This window comes from Leguminivora glycinivorella, chromosome 18, assembly GCF_023078275.1.
Source record: "Leguminivora glycinivorella isolate SPB_JAAS2020 chromosome 18, LegGlyc_1.1, whole genome shotgun sequence".
NCBI classification, from domain to species: domain Eukaryota; kingdom Metazoa; phylum Arthropoda; class Insecta; order Lepidoptera; family Tortricidae; genus Leguminivora; species Leguminivora glycinivorella.
In genome coordinates, this window is record NC_062988.1 from 17,810,627 (window position 1) to 17,828,979 (window position 18,353).

An 18,353-nucleotide genomic window follows, 5' to 3' on the forward strand; every position below is an offset into this window, starting at 1 on the left:
CGATAAAGTGGGATGTTTTACTAAACACACTCACAAATGAATACAATCAACATCCCTATACTAGTGGCGCCATCTATGTTGAGATCAGTGAAACGATTCCTAAACAAGTGTACATAGTTCGCACGGTTTGCAAATGAACCGTAAGTTCTGCGATAGATGTCGCTGTGCGTACTATCATTGGTAAAGTGGACGTGTTTGCGAAATTTCCATATAAATTTCGTGGCATACTTAGATTTTGATATAATATAATGAGAATTAAATCACTCTTTTTTCTTCCGTACGTACGTGTCGTACCTGAGAAATAAGAATTTGGGTCTTTTCTCACATTTTAGTGCTGGGGATTCAAGATTTATCCGAAACTTTCGGAGTGTTATCAGCTTATAAAAAGTATAATTTACCTTGTCAGCCTTGTCGGTGGGCGGGGAGGCGGGCGGGCTGCGCGGGAGCCCTAGGTCTTCGTCGTCGTCGCTGCCGTCGCCGCGCCCGCGCCGGCGCACTGCTGCCACTAGCTCCGCCTGGTGGGGGAAAAGAGAACTAGAGTTAGTATGAGCTTTACTTAGTTGAGTACCCTTCTAAGTATGATCTTTGAGATTTTTTTTTAAGTTATGTGACGGCGATGACGCACAATTTTAGATAAATAAACAAGTCTAGATCTCTACTCAATGAAAGTTATTTTCTATGGAAAGAAGAACAGAAGTAAATATGAATAGAATTTATGTATGTAAAACACGCTCTATTGTCATTAATTCAAGTATATTTCTTTTTTTTTCAAGTACTATTACTAACAACGAGAACTCTGTACGCAACATAAATATCGGTATATGTAGTAGTAGTAGTAGTAGTACTTGTAGTAAACACTTTATTGCAGAGAACAAATTACAAGTACAGTGAATAATTATTGAAATTGTGTGAGCGCGTTTGAATATAACATATAAACTCATTTCTGTTTCGTTTTGTTCAAAATATCGATTATTCGCAAAAATGACTTAAGTTCCTACTAAAAAGAAGGTGCTTAAGCTCTTCTTGTAGCGAACGGAACCCTTACAACGCGAGTGCACCTCGCACTTGGCCGGTTTTTTAAATTTTATTTCTGATCTGATTACATACAATAGAAGCAGTGTTTTGCGGTTTATGTGACTCTTAAATATACCTTTACCTATTTATGTAACTACTAGCTTTTACCCGCGGCTTCGCCCGCGTAATAAAAGTATTCATTAAGATTTTCATTTGGATCCGTAGGGACCGTAGGTTTCTCTGTAGGTATATTTATCTGCGATTATTTCGATTGCACGTAATACTTTTGCTTGCAATGATTGTAGAAATATTACACATCGACCACAGCGTAGGTAATTCTATATACGCTGGGGAAACCTTTATAAACATCCCACATAGCCCGTATTTCGACACTATGATCGGTAAAAAGTACTTTTTTCTATTATCCCTTACAATTTTTTACATTTTGCTTATACTTATCGCAAACGTAATCTTCAAGCAAGCAAACAACGATCGTCTCAGAGCACATTGATTGTAAGAGACCGCCGACCGATTATCCGTATCCCTCTAACGATACCCATATCCGTATCCCTATCGCTATCGCTATCGCTATCGCTGTCGCTATCGCTATCCCTATAGCTATCCCTATCGCTATCCCTATCGCTTTCCCTATCGCTATCCCTATCGCTATCCCTATCGCTATCCCTATCCCTATCGCTATCCCTATCCCTATTCCTATCCCTATCCCTTATCAAGATGTTTAATGATATAACACTTTAAGTTCTCGCGCATTGTACACATATTTAAAGTCACAACATACAGGTCGAACGCGATTAATTAACATTATTTTTACCTTTTTTCCCAACGTTTCGATTTAAAGTCACATACAGGTCGAACGCGATTAATTAACATTATTTTTACCTTTTTTCCCAACGTTTCGGCCAGGTTGTACTGGCCGTGGTCGCGGAAGACTGACGTCCCAGCAAAATGTCACCAGAGATATAAACAACACAAAACTACCCGATATTAATTTATATAAATGTTCGGGGTAGACAAATAAATATAATCTACCCGCTTTTAGTTAATGTTTATTTCCCACCATGTTTATTTTAAAGGTAATAATCGCGTTCGACCTGTATGTGACTTTAAATATATGTTTAATAATTTCTTATCAAGTGCTAAAATATAAAGTTTCATGGTTTTATCTTTTAAAATTAAGAAATACCATACAAACTTTCAACCTATTTTTCAACCCCTTCATCCCTTTTTTTCGAAATAAAAAGTAGCCTATGTTCTGTCTCAGGGTCTAAAAATTGTCTGTTCCAAATTTCATCAAAATCGGTTGCGTGGTTTAAGCGGGAAAGCGTAACAGACAGACAGACAGACAGACAGACAGAGTTACTTTCGCATTTATATATTTTTTATAATATTATAGTATATATAGTATACTAGCTTTTACCCGCGGCTTCGCCCGCGTAGTAAAAGTATTCATTAAGATTTTCATTTGGATCCGTAGGGACCGTAGGTTTCTCTGTAGGTATATTTATCTGCGATTATTTCGATTGCACATAATACTTTTGCTTGCAATGATTGTAGAAATATTACACATCGACCACAGCGTAGGTAATTCTATATACGCTGGGGAAACCTTTATAAACATGCCACATAGCCCGTATTTGGACACTATGATCGGTGGGTAAAAAGTACTTTTTTCTACTATCCCTTACAATTTTTTACATTTTGCTTAGGTATACTTATCGGAAACGTAATCTTCAAGCAAGCAAACAACGATCGTCTTAGAGCACATTGATTGTAAGAGACCGCCGACCGATTATCCGTATCCCTCTAACGATACCCATATTATCCGTATCCGTATCCGTATCCGTATCCGTATCCGTATCGCTATCGCTAACGCTATCGCTATCGCTATCGCTATCGCTATCGCTATCGCTATCCCTATCGCTATCCCTATCGCTTTCCCTATCGCTATCCCTATCGCTATCCCTATCGCTATCCCTATCGCTATCCCTATCGCTATCCCTATCCTATCTATCCCCCTATCCCTATCCCTATCCCTATCCCTATCCCTTATCAAGATGTTTAATGATATAACACTTTAAGTTCTCGCGCTTTGTACACATATTTAAAGTCACATACAGGTCGAACGCGATTAATTAACATTATTTTTACCTTTTTTCCCAACGTTTCGGCCAGGTTGCACTGGCCGTGGTCGCGGAAGACTGACGTCCCAGCAAAATGTCACAGGAGATGTAAACAACACAAAACTACCCGATATTAATTTATATAAATGTTCGGGGTAGACAAATAAATATAATCTACCCGCTTTTAGTTAATGTTTATTTCTCACCATGTTTATTTAGAGGTAAAAATAATGTTAATTAATCGCGTTCGACCTGTATGTGACTTTAAATATATGTTTAATGATTTCTTATCAAGTGCTAAAATATAAAGTTTCATGGTTTTATCTTTTAAAATTAAGAAATCCCATACAAACTTTCAACCTCTTTTTCAACCCCTTCATCCCTTTTTTTCGAAATAAAAAGTAGCCTATGTTCTGTCTCAGGGTCTAAAGATTGTCTGTTCCAAATTTCATCAAAATCGGTTGCGTGGTTTAAGCGGGAAAGCGTAACAGACAGACAGACAGACAGACAGACAGACAGACAGACAGACAGACAGAGTTACTTTCGCATTTATAATATTAGTATGGAGTATGGATAGTATAATAGTATATAGTATATATAGTATATATAGTATATATAGTATGGATATGGATAATATCTAGTTTCCAAGAAAAAGACATTGCTTCAGCAACATAAACAAACTAAACAATTAGTGCAAACGGAAACTGATAAATATATCAACAACTCATATATTCACACTTAAATACTAAAAGTCATAATAATAGGCAATAAATTGACACATACGACATTTTTCTTCTGAGGCGCACACTTCCTTTCAGCAATATAGTTTTAATGATAAAAAGCTTAATTTTATGTGCATTTTGTGGTAGATACGGCGTTTGGTAACTGACAGTTTTGTTTCCTTTGAACGATATCAATTTATGTGTGAATCATACAATTACGAGTAATTTTTATGTGTGTAATTAATTGTGCAAAGAAAAAACTTGAGGCGGTAAGTGACTATTAAGTCTAACTTATATTATATCTAATAGGCTACTTGCCTCCTAGTCAAATCAGCTTCTATTTAAGAACTGTCAAAACGAATTTGAACGGCTTGCTAATATGGAATTTATATGAAATCGAATTGAGTGACGTCACGGTCAACTGAGTTACTTTATAATATATGTATATTTCTACCTGACTTATTATTGAATAGAAATTGGATTTAAAAATAACTTCTGTCCATGTCTTTTTTTAATTATATGATGCTTTATTTCGTGCATGGTATAAAATATTTTATTTTAACTACAGTCAAGTTCCCTATTATGTATATAATTCAATAATTTGACCTTAACCCTTACTTTAAAATGTATGTCATTTATTATGTTTTTAGAAGAAAAAACAGTCGATGATTGAAACAGTTGACCACGAACGCTGTAAAGAGTTCGAAACGTCGGGATGTATTATAAATTCATTATACGCGATATAATCCGTTTTTTATTGTTTTATTTTAATAATTTTAGTCGATGATTGGTCTGACCTACTTATTAGTGACTCTGCCTGCGAATCCCATGTGCTGGGTGCGAATTTAGGTAAGGACCTTTATTTGATTGAAGATCATTAAAATATTTTATAATAAATTTGGTTTGAATTCCCAGAATCGTTTGTATAAATGTAGTCATAAATCGAAGTGCATAAATAAGGAAAATATGTGAACTAGTGGTTTTACAGAAGGCTACCTGAATTTCCTTGTCGTTCTGGAGCCTGTTGAATAAAATACCAATTATGTATGTATGACTCGAAGTATTGTATGAACCTATTTTCATAAAGTAGGTAAAAGCTAATCTAATGAATTAATTAATAACTTCTCCATGCAATTTCGCAGCTCACTGTACCTAGTCTACTCGCATCATAACAGTTTTATGCAAGCAGGAAATAATAAAAATAAATAACATTATAAAAAACAAACCCATAGTTTGTGGATCTTCCCTTCTCTGACCCAAGAGAACCGCTGTTTCCATGTTCGACTCATAACCACTCACTTCACTTCACTTATCTTAACATCATCACAAAACAGTCTAAAACACTCCTTATATATAGCCACTGAAAAAAAAATTTGGTTCCTTTAAAACCGACTAACTGGCCGGTTAGAAAAAAAAACACTGAAAGGTACCTTTTTAAAAAATACTGGCAGGAAAGAAAATTCGAAATTGGAACGCGACTCACTATTCGAACAAACTACCACTATCAAGCACTGTTTATAAATATGAAACTGGCTGAAAGGAAAATCTGTTCGAAATTTAAAATTCCTTCTACCGCGTCTGACTGACTGAACGAATGACCAAGCACTGACTGACTGTTGACTCACAGGATATTTGTAAGGAAATACAATGTAAGTAATTATTGAGTATTTAGACTATGTCCAGGTAGCTACAATAACGTTAATAAGGTGCCTAAAATACCAGTAATAAAGGATTAAGGATCTTATCTTGGAATTTGGTACTTTTGACGCCATTATAGGATACGTAATTAGCTCAGTAAGTATAACACCACGTTATTTTGTCTTATCTATTACCGTTAAAATAGGAGTTGGTATTACGTTTAAACAAGTATAAAAGTGGGAAATAGATATGGAAGAGATACAGTATATCTAATTCAGAGCAACACCGAATTACGGATACATTGTTCATTCAGTAAAAAGTGAGTAACGGTCTTACATAATGCCGACCAGTAGGCCTAGCTTTAACCATAACAAGCCAAGTAGTAACCATAGTAGCCATTAGTAACCAAGTAGGCTTTAACCATAATAATGTTTAAATTCATTAAAAAATAAAAAATAAATGATACTTCAATATTTCATTTTTAACTCAATAATCACTTTATCATACGAAATACGATAAACGAAGTAACAAGTACAGTATATTTTTAACTTTTCTACTTGGGTTGTATTTTATAATCACTTTATCATGCGAAATACGATAAACGAAGTAACAAGTACAGTATATTTTTTGGGTTGTATTTTATATGAAAGGACACTTTTAGATATAAATAAAATGCTTTGGGTTTTTGCATTTCTCTTGATTTTCCTATTTTTACATGATGACCAAAAGTGACATTTTAGGCGTTAATTGGGCAATTTAAGCACACTTTGATGCGATATATCCAAAAATTTTGGTTGGACAGTTATGTTGTTCAATGTGCTATGAGTTTATTTCAATTGATAGCTTTTTGTCACATGTTTAGAATATTTTTTTAAGTACTAGTTATATATAAATAGGATTTTTTGGAAAATTCCAAGTTTACAGTAATTTTAGATCTCAGAAAAAAAATGTTTAAAAGTAAAAAAAAACTGAAATTAAAATCATTTACGATACCAAAGGTGGTGTTTAATATATAAATGTAAAAAAAATATGTAAAATTAAAAATGATATTTTACAAAAAAAATATAATTTTTTATTAAATCAATAGTAGAGGGCCAAAAGTATTATAGCTAGATTTTTTTTTTTTTTCTCGGAATTTACATAAAATTAGGCATTCTTTGAGTGGTATTCAATTGCATATTTCCAAAATTTTTAAATTCGCTTCATCCTAGCGTACACCCATCTTAAATCATCTCCAACACTAGTGTTTCGGGTGTCCATGGGCGGCGGTGATCGCTTAGCATCAGGCGACCTATCTGCTCGTTTGCCTCCTACTCCTATCCCACAAAAAAAATATAAATCTTTATTCCTAATGCTGTACTATAGGTACGTACTGCTTTTATGTATTTCACTCTATTAAAAATCAGTTTGGTTCCGAGCCCGACATTAGATTATTATTAAAATCGCGTCCGTTGCAAGTATGGCAGAGAACCGGTTGTGCGCTAAACTGCCATATCGTACGCCCACCGCGCAGACGGAAAAAATCGAACAAACCGCTTTTTGCACATTGTGAATAACAACATCATCGTCCTCCTTGCGTTTTCCCGGCATTTGCCACGGCTCATGGGAGCCTGGGGTCCGCTTTGACAACTAATCCCAAGATTTGGCGTAGGCACTAGTTTTACGAAAGCGACTACCATCTGACCTTCCAACCCGAAGGGTAAACTAGACCTTATTGGTATTAGTCCGGTTTCCTCACGATGTTTTCCTTCACCGAAAAGCGACTAGCAAATATCAAATGACATTTCGCACATAAGTTCCGAGAAACTCATTGGTGCGAGCCGGGGTTCGAACCCGCGACCTCCGGAACGAAAGTCGCACGCCCTTACCGCTATAGGCTATACCAGCGCTTGTAAATTGTGAATAACAACAACTTCATTTACAGGTTTGTTTTAAAGTCGCCACCTAGATAGAAATATATAACCAACTAGCTTTTGCCCGCGGCTTCGCTCGCGTTAGAAAGAGACAAAAAGTAGCCTATGTCACTCCATCCCTTCGACTATCTCCACTTAAAAAAAAAAACTTTCCCATTAATAATATTAGTATGGATAAGACAAGGCCCATTTCTCAAAACTTAGAGTTTAGTTAGTTTAGCAATACAAGTTACAAGCGAAGTCTCTTTTCAAAAGGGCTTTGAACTTTTTTGGGAAATCGAGAAAAAGATAATTCCACGGTACTGAGTTTGAAATTAATATTTAATTTGCAAAATTGTTTCCAACTTGTCATATTAGACAGTGACTACCACTTGTAAATTGTAGCTTGAAGCTTCGAGAAATGGGCCCCTGGGGCCCGTTTCTCGAAAGGTACAAGCCTTGTATTACAAGTGTGTTTCCATGACAGCCGATACGATTTGACAGTTCGCGCACTTGTAATACAAGGCTTGTACCTTTCGAGAAACGGGCCCCTGGGTGGCTAGCCGAATGGCACAATCGCTCACGGTGGCTAGCCGAATGGCACAATCGCTCACGAAACGCTCACGAAACGAAGCGCTAGTAGATATCTATCTCTATCGCGCTTGCGTATTGGCGCGACAGAGCCAGCGGCGTATCGCTTTCGTTTGGCGTCGGAGAAATGCCATTCGGCTACGGGGCACGAAACGCTCACGAAACGAAGCGCTAGTAGATATCTATCTCTATCGCGCTTGCGTATTGGCGCGACAGAGCCAGCGGCGTATCGCTTTCGTTTGGCGTCGGAGAAATGCCATTCGGCTACGGGGCCTGGTCTTTAAAAATTGCAATAAAAAGGTGTTCTCAACGTCCTATGTTTGTAAAACTGGCAAATGGTGTATTAATTATTTATTACTGTTCAGTAATCACCATTACTGTGCAGCCGAGCTCTGTAACCATAGTAGGAAGTTAATCAAGTGAGATAAAGCCCGATCAATGAAGATACACGGAACGGATTTGGAAAATACCACGAGCGAAACGAAATGTAACACTGACACCGATGCGATGTGACGTAGCGTTTTAAATGGCAAAAAACATTACGGTCTGTCAATAGAACGATATTTGTGGTACTGTTAAAAATATATTTTAATCCTAACCTAAAATAAAAATGAAAATGATAAACATTTAAAAGAGACTGATAGTAAACATCAGTCAGCGTATTTTTAAACGGTTTTGTGCAGGAATTTCTGTTTTTGGCGATTTAATAAAGCTATAGAAGATTTCATTAATGTAAAGGACTTGGAAATTCTACCAACTCACCTACTTTCCTCAGTCCTCGTGTTAGTACAACTTTTTGTACCTACATATTACAAAATGTATTTTGAACTTTTATTGAATAACAACAGGTTCCAAATTAAAAAACAAAACACATGCTTCCAGGACTCAGAAGCTCTATGTCAGAATATTTAATCAGGTCTCATTGATTGGTCTAACTATTCTTTTACAAATTGCAACATTGTTCAAATCCGATGAAAGATTATACTAGACATCTCTTTTTACCCAACTGGTAAAAAATAGCACGTTTTAGTGCAAGTCTGGAATTCTTGATTACCTGGACTGAACGGCTCATTAGATTCTAGAAAATGAGGTGTTGAAAGAAATGCCTAGGAATTCCAGTGTAAGATGGATTGAGTAGGAAGTGTCTAGTTTCAAGCGTGAAATTTTGGATTAATATTGATAAAGCCATGCCACTGATAAACTAAACACGCATGAGGTAACTGATAAACTCAAACGTGAAAATGATCCACTCTGGTCCATTCGGAATGGCAGGCAATATTTTTAATAAAATCCCAAAATCCATACAGACAGAAAGATATACAAACAGGTTTAAAATACAATTAAAGATACATTTAATAGGTAAGTAAAGCTTACTATTGTACACAAGATTTTTTGAACGAAAAATAGATGTTTATTTTTTAGTTAAATGTAATCTTAGTTAGTCTTAAGAAATTTTAGTATTTAAATATTATGTTTTACGTTGCTGTACCCTCGCAGGGTTCATGTTGAGATAAAACTGTACCTAGCCTAAGATCATTTTGTACACACACATGAAACGCAATAAATAATTGACTATTGACTATAAATAATGCCCCTTTGGACGACTCTTGTTCAGATTATATTCTTTTATAAGTGTAGGTATTTATGCTACTCGTTCGTACTGTTTTTTTCTGTGTACGCATTTGACCACGAAGGTGGAGCTATGAGATACCTATTTACTCTTGCTTTAAAGAGACCTGGATTGGACTCATGCGGAAACACAGACTCAGGCAGGGTATTCCACTTTCACTGCCTCCATCGTAGACTATAAAATCGACTCAAAAGAGGAAAATGGCTCAATTAAAACTCAAGAAGGGCTGAGCTATTAAGTGAAAATTATTATTTCTCAAACATTCAATGAAATATTGTCTTTACGTTCCTTAAAATGGGCTGGGAAGTATCGCTTTTTGGGCGCAACAACTCGAGAGGACTGTAAAGGGATTTCATATTATTTTTTAGGCCTGCAAAGTAACTTATTTTTATAAAATATTGTCCTTTAGAGCATTTTTTTTTATTTCATTGTATGTTTGAGAAAAGCACTATACATGCCTCGGCGTGAAAACGGATTCCCGGCCTCGTATCCCTATCCGGATATACCCACTTGGCCGGAAATCCTCATTTTCCCGGCCTCTGATGTAATGTACTATTTCGCTAAGGGCAGTTTCACCAAGGTTTATAACTTTTACCAATGAGGAGGCACGCTGACATTTTATCCCGCCAGGCGGCGCTTATGCAAGTGTCTAGGCATGTCACTGTCATTCATATGTGAGAGAGAGATAAAACATATCATCTTCTCGCTCTCACATATGGACTAATACGTGGCGCCATCTGTCATAACCTTTGAGTGTGCCTCCTTATTCTAAATCTTAGTACAGTAACTTTGGCGCCTGAATGTATGGGGCCGTATGTGTCAAATCCGGTAGGTAGTTCTCATTTTTGGTAGACTTGGCCTAAATGAATAATCCAAGTTTGTATCCTCGAGCGCCGAACGCAATTTTGTCAAAAATCGAAAAAACCGCGAAAAAATCGTTTCTTTTTCAAATGTTTGCGATTATATACCGCATACTACAGATGTATAAAGTTACTGGATTATCTTTTTATACTACGTCGGTGACAAACAAGCATACGTCCCGCCTGATGGAAAGCGGTCACCGTAACCTATGGACGCCTGCAACTCAAACAGTGTCACATGCGCGTCAAAATGAATAAATCTACATACAATGTTTTCTAAATTGTTAGTAGTTACAATGAATTATGAGTCAATTATAATCAATTTCATATCATAAAAATAACACAATGAATTGTCTTAACGATAGTCAAAAACATACCATAAAATTAATCAACAGTTAGTTAGTAGTCCCGGTTACTACCAAGTATCGTTAACTTAAAATTTGCTGGTAGCACAGATCAATACAACAAGATGGCCCTTACAGGGCGACTCGCGGTCACCAAGCATACGACAAATCAGGTTTATAAAAGTTTGAACGCGTGCGACACCGATCAGTAGCGCCCAAGTATACGACCCGCTAACAGTGTCCGTGTCCGCTCGGGAAAAAATCTTAAATAATCAATTTTGGTTGCAAACAATGGTCTCTTACAGCATAAAGTGGTGTGGCAAGTCTTCTAACACTTCGACATGTAAAAAAGATGGAACAACATTCCACAGTTAAGTCAAATTAATTATTTTGTTGAATATTGTTTATTGTCCGCGGAGTTCATTTATACTGGTCAATATGGTTGTGCTGAGCGGCGCCGAGGCGCGTCCATCCCTCTTTACCGAGTTAACAATGTGATATGCTATCCCTTTCACGTAAACGACTAGGCATGGGGCCTTGTTAGTTTATGTCTGTTGCGGGAACTTCGTACTGCCGTTCGTACCATGTGCTACCATTTTATGAAATATAAAAGAAAGCAGATTTGTAATAGTGAATAATTATCTAGAATCTGTAGAGTCTGTAGTGGTATTTAGTTCATTGATTAGTTTAGAATATTTAGTTGGTTATTTAACTTAGTAAACGTAAGTAAAAATGCACAGTTTAGTTATTAGTTACTAGAATGATTTTTATTGAGATGCTATCACAATTATCATCCTCCTTGCGTTATCCCGGCATCGGCATTCGCCACGGCTCATGGGAGCCTGGGGTCCGCTTTGGAAACTACTACCAAGATTTGGCGTAGGCACTAGTTTTATGAAAGCGACTGCCATCTGACCTTCCAACCCGAAGGGTAACTAGGCCTTATTATAATTTAATTATAATATTATAATTTGTTGCAAAACAAATTCACCACAGTACTGGTACCGGTACCATTGTCTATAATAGACATGTCCCATTCCCATCCCTACTGCTAATCATAAAGGCGCGCCATTATTTGAAACGACCAATGGCAGCACCGTGCGCGCCCGCCTCACCCCGCAAGGATTGGTGATTTGCGTCTCGAACAATATCGCTTGCATTTGGCTTCTAGTGGGGTGTTCTGTGGCTGGTAGAGAATGCATCCTAGCATTAAGTCCACCATTGGCAGATTTGTGTTGTGTAAGAAAGTTGTTTTACCTAGTTTGCATCCAACATCACAGTCACATCGAGTTTGGCTACAATTATAAAGACTTAATATTCTAGTATGTAAAATAACTCTCAAATAACTACTAAATATCTTTAGGTATACAATACAAGCAATCAGTACTTATAATAACCCTTATAATTTAATTATTACCATTCTTCGCATTTTCCCTAGCATTCCATACGGTAGATTTCTAAACAATCTAATAATTCACATGATTCCTAATCACATACACCAATAATAAGTTTCCTCCGAATATTTAAGAAACAATTCAACTGATTTGAATTCCAATGCGTGTATCCTGTTGATGTGTCGATTGACTGACGTTTTGAAATCAGACATAGTTTATTGCAAATCAAACTGAGGCTGTTTCCCGTCTATCATCATCATCCTCCTTTTGTTGTCCCGGCATTCGCCACGGCTCGCGAGAGTCTGAGTTCCGCTTTGACAGCGAATCCCAAGATTTGGCGTAGACACTAGTTTTGAAGTGTACGGCGTTGGAGGCTTTACGGGAGAGTAGTGAAAGACGTGACGTCCAGTATATAGTTTTATTGAAGAAAAATGGTTTCCCTATTCTTCGTGGGTGGTCTAAGTCTGTATGTATGTGTGGGTGAACCTACACCTCAGTTATACGAAACCGACTGCCATCTGACTTTCGAACCCGAAGGGTAGCTAGGCGTTATTGGGATCAGTGCGGTTTCCTCATCATGTTTTCTTTGACCGAAAATTTTACTGACAAATATCAAATGACATTTCGCACATAAGTTCCGAAAAACTCATTTTTATGAGCCGGGGTTCGAATCCGCGACCTCTGAAATGAAAGTCGCACGCTCGTACCGCTAGGCCACCAGCGCTGCCTTCCCTTCTGTTGATAGGTAGGTTATATATATGGGTCAAAAACATGGAGAGTAGAAATAAAAAGCCCTAGATGACGCGTGACGAGTATGTCTCGTATTATACAGTCTACATCCTAAGATAAATCCACTAGGAGGCCTGCTAGCAATTTTAGGGCACCATTGTCATCGAAGGATAGACATTGTGGAGGTAGACCTCCGTGAGCTCGTTGTCGGCGAAAGCTGGCGCGATACCGCTCAAGACCGGGTCAAATGGCGTGCTCTTGTGTGAGAGGCCAAAACTCATTTTGGGTTATCGCGCCAGCCAAGAAGTAGTATTGTCATCGAAAATAATTAACAGACTTGTTTATAAAGGTTAAATCATTACTGTTAAAACAAAACTAATGAATCCACTGGTCGCTTCATTACCAGTATCCTGTGGTCAACTGTAATCCTGCACTCCGTCACCGTTTATAATTAACCCAGACAAACAACTTCATTTACCGCGAACAATAACTTTAGAGGTAAAATCGTGTTTGTTGGTGAAGTGTGAATTTATATTTTGTGCCAAACAGCTACAATAGTTTAACAGAAGCCACTCTGGAAATTCACCGTAAAAAAATATTGATATAATTGGTCCGTTTTCGTAAGACATACCTACACAATAATGCTATAAAATTGTCAGCATCATATAAGACAATAGTATAATAATATTTAAAAATATTTTTAAACGGGCAGGAGCCTTAAAAAGCCCCTCGGAAATGGAGCGAAACATGTCGAGCGTTATATCGACTTAATACGTGAGTAACCCGCTTAAAATATTTTTAAATATGTTTGAGTCTCACGGGAGTTTTATAGTTAAAAGTATAATAATATTTCTAACATAAAATGATTATTATATCCCATTTCCATTCCGTTATCTATCCTATTGAAGCCTGGATTACTGAAGGATGACAGCTGGCCTATATTCCTAGACCAAAGCTGTATAAGCCTAGGCTCAAGCCTAGTCTTGTGAATTGACAACCTGTTAAATGGGTTTCTGATATTGTTAACTATTTTCAACATATTTACAGGTGAAAAATTATGTTGTAGGTATAAATCAAGTCCTGTTACTTATATTTTTTAAACACCGTTTAAGGTCACATGATGGTGTTTTTTCCGCACTAGTTCGCAAAGTAGTACCTACATGCGTTTAAAATACTTAGTACATTTCGATACAAGTGCGAAAAAGAGGGAGTTCTAAACGAGTGGCGATAAATTAAAACACGACGGTTGAAGGGAGTGTTTGAAATCAACACGAATTACGATCTTCCTGTTCTGACGTTTTTCAGTACAGATAGACCTCCGAAGTTTCGACCAGACAAGAAATTAACCACTTCTCGCACTAGTGCGTAAAAAAAAGCACCATCTATACTGAAATAGTACATTTCGATACAAGTGCGTAAAAGAGGAAGTTCGAAACGAGTGGCGATAAATTAAAACACGACCGAAGGGAGTGTTTTAAATCGACACGAGTTACGAAATTCCTTTTCGCAAGTGTATCGTACGACGTTTTTCAGTACAGATGAGCCTCCGAAGTTTCGACCTGGCATATAATGAACCACTTCTCGCACTAGTGCGTAAAAAAAAGCACCATCTATACTGAAAAATATATTACCAAAGATATCTTTTTAGCAATAAACCACGCCAAATTCCAAACAGTAACCGCCGCACGCTTCAAGGACGCCATCTTGCCACAGACAATCTCACAATTTTACACCACAGACACTAGAAACATTTTTTTTTGGTCTCATATTAAAACATATTTGCAATGGGTCTACAGTCGGACACTCGTCAAATTTACTGAAAACAGTGTAAAAGATCTACACAGGATATTAGGATATAGACATGATTGTACCATAGCGTAGCTTACTCGTAAATAGTTATAGTTGCATGATAGAAATAAATACTTAATTGTAATCTTAAAAATATTTTGCGACAATGATTTTTTTGTTATACCTTTTAAACGGATTTGAATAACGCCATATACTCTAGCAAATCCACCTTGTAAGTAGGGAGCAAATGGCGCGAACACAAATTTCTTTTTTTTTTTTTCGAAATTTAATATTACTTAACACGTTATCATCTCAGCACTCTTTTTTAAGAAGTCATCCTTGGCGCCTATTTTTTTTATTTGCCACCCATTTTTGGAGACAAAGTGGCCAGTGAGTTAAAATTCGCGACAGACCCGATATAAATTAAATATGTTTTAATACGAAATCACAGACAGTCCATCAATTTTTTTCACACACGCACGCACAGACAAAGCCAAGATGCCACTATTTAATTACTGCTTTTTTTTTACAAACGCTGGTTTTGGAAAGTATGGTCAAAGACCGAAACGGAGAATTACTGCAATATTAGATTTACTTTCTAAGCGGTGGTCTTATGTTATAAAAGGTACTTAATTTGCTAATTGGATTAAACGAAGACCAGTGAAAGATACAGACTGGTAATTACACAACGATTGTGGTATCATTGTTGAAAACGGTTGGACGACCGGTCTGGCCTAGCGCGTAGTGACCCTGCCTGCTAAGCCGCGGTCCCGGTTTCGAATCCCGGTAAGGGCATTTATTTGTGTGATGAACACATATTTGTTCCTGAGTCATGGATGTTTTCTATGTATATAAGTTAAGTATGTATGTGTCTATATAAGTAAGTATATCGTCGCCTAGCTAGCACCCACAGTACAAGCTTTGCTTAGTTTGGGGCCTAGGTTGATCTGTGTAAGGTGTCCCCCAATATTTATTTATTTAAATATCGTTCTACTGTTATGACGACCGGTCTGGCGTCTGGCTTAGCGAGGCCTGCCCTAGAGAGAAGCCGTTGGTCCTGGGTTCGAAATAGTTATTTGTTCCTGAGCTATAAGTTATACCGACACAGGAAACTTCAAAATTTGTAACAGACATACCTGAGCATTTGTTTTTTTTTTGCCATTTTATTTATTTTGAGTTTTTTGGGAATTTTAGGCCAATTCTACTCAGAATCACGTGTACTTTCAATCTCACTGGGAGACAAAAAGTGTCCCATGCAGAATTTCCATACATTTTTGTTACTTTCCTCTTTTATTACCCCACACAGCATGTACGGAAAATGATAACAAAATAAGAAAAGATCGTATGGGACAATTTTTTTAACTACTAGGATTGAAAAAGCTAGTGATTCTTAGTAGAAATACCATTTTTTTTTAATATTACATTTCATAAAAGTGGCGAAAAAAAAAAATGCTCACCTACACGTACTTTTGAGAAGAGTCAAACGCTTATGTTCAGCACTGGACGTCTTAAAGCGTTTTGACATTATCCGATCCGATACCGGACTAAGGGCCGATATCCCATATATTAAAGGCGCCATCTCTGACATTTGCCTTTGACGTCCTTCCTACATCTGATACCGGATCGGATAATGTGTAAAGGTTCTTAGGATTGAAATGTTGGTGATGACATTTCAGGTGTCTTTACTGTTTACCTGTCTCTGGAATAACCTTTTGAAACATTCACAGTCTATGAGCATATTGCTCTAACATTATTAAGAGACGCGTTCAAGTATGTCCGAATTGTAATAAATCTCGAAACTGTTAATAAACCGGTCTAGACACAACCTTACGTGTGAGCTAGATAGCGCTATACACATATGACTATATCCTGCTCGCACACCGGGGAGACCATATAAAACCACCAATAACCATACGAGTATCCTTTTGAACGGGACTCCTCATGTTCTCCTTTGTCCCAAGTGGGGCAAGGATTTGGCAGAAATGTCCTCACACTCACTGTCTGCTAAGAAAATCCAGGGCATGGATTTTAACTATTACATATTTGGATACCTTTCAAATCCAACTAAATAATATTATAATCGTAGTTGTGATATTGGGTGTCCGAAGAATCGTACTAAGATTAACATCTGAAATACTGGTTTTAAAGCACAGTCACTTTTCCTCTTACATGTTAAAAAATGCCTCATTATGCACGGGTGTAACATAAAAGCATTCGTTTCCCGTCTGCCCACATCGAGTAAGTCAATGTCAAACATTATTGATCAGAACCGGCAAATGACTCATAAGTCAATCGAACGAATATAAACTTAGTTTATACGGAGATAAAACTGCCATATAGATAAAAAATATCATCACCATTATATCAGCCCTTTATCGTCCACTGCTGAGCATATGCCTCTCTTCTAGTAGGTACGACACTTCTCCCGGTGCTGGGCTAATCTCATCCAGTTGTGACCCGCAGTTTTTCGGATGTCGTCGACCCAACGAGCCAACGGATGCCAGGCACTTCTTACAGTAAAAAAAAATAAATAAACAATCTTGTACCTTAAATATACGTATAGGTAGGTTTTCAGACATTTGTATTCTTATAAGGGATAGACAGAGCACATGAAACTGCACGGAACGGATTGAACGAAATCGAAATTGTGAAATTGCGGGAACAAGCACCATCTCCCTTGAACCAGAGAATATTATTGCGATATTTTGTGGTAGCTTGTGGTGGTGGTAGCTTTTTAGAGATAAGACCGCCTGTTGATTACCTCTAGAATGTACTTAAAATGCTATACGTATAATATAAGTGTGATCAAATTAGTAAGGAGATTCGGTCTCATATAAGTTGTAAAGCAAACAATCAAATTATAAGGATTGGTTTTGCGATGAAAATTTGCCTAAGTAATCATAGGTTGTTAAATACTCGTATATAGAGGTACAATGTAAATATGCAACTCATGAATAATAGGTAAGTTTTACATGTTCAAGTTTTCCTGCCTCATACCGCTTATTTCTGACCTTTTTATACCGGCACCTAGCTTTAAGTTTAAATTTGATGACTAAAGATCTTGCAGACAGTGTTACGCTTACGCTCTTTTTAACCGACTTCATTCAAGTTATTTGATCCAATCTAATTCTGCAAAGGAATTGAAGTTACAAGGTGCCTCTCTATAAACTATGTTCATGGCGCGGTGGCATTTATCTCTGCCAAATCTGTGCAAAATTAGCTTGGTCTGACTCTAGCATAGTATCTTCAGATTCGGTATCCTTTCAGCCAGCATTTTTGATCCAATCCTTTAAAAACACAAACACCAATAACTGGCCACAACACTGATTCCAATTTCAAATTAAAGCGACCACTATACGCGCCCGACCGTCGGTGACTCATCCCATCTCGAAAAAAAACACGTCTTGAGCGCACGCGAGTATATTTGAACTGACTCGGGCGCAGAGAGCGTGGAACAACGGTGTACATAATACCATCTCAGTGAAAAGGATTTAAAGGTATGTAAAGTATATGGTTGATATGACGTTTTTCGTTTGATCGCTTGCGAAATGTAGCCGCGTAATTTAATAGTAATAAAATGATATAAAAACTTAAGAAGTTGAGACATTTT

General features: G+C 37.1%; 1 protein-coding gene across 3 annotated transcripts in view; it reads right to left on the minus strand.

Moving 5' to 3' along the window:
- Nucleotides 1-18,353, minus strand: part of LOC125235742 — a 303,327-nt gene that overhangs the window by 38,299 nt on the left and 246,675 nt on the right. Inside the window, exons 1-3 of one of the 3 annotated variants that reach the window (XM_048142323.1) lie at nt 5,361-5,513; nt 5,104-5,237; nt 399-515 (exon numbers count right to left, since the gene is read on the minus strand). In XM_048142323.1, coding sequence (XP_047998280.1) covers nt 399-515; nt 5,104-5,166 — 180 coding nt within the window. In that variant the 5' untranslated portion in view covers nt 5,167-5,237; nt 5,361-5,513. Of the gene's footprint in view, nt 1-398; nt 516-5,103; nt 5,515-18,353 lie in introns of those variants that run through there. The other 2 variants (XM_048142322.1, XM_048142321.1) reach the window with 2 other exon arrangements.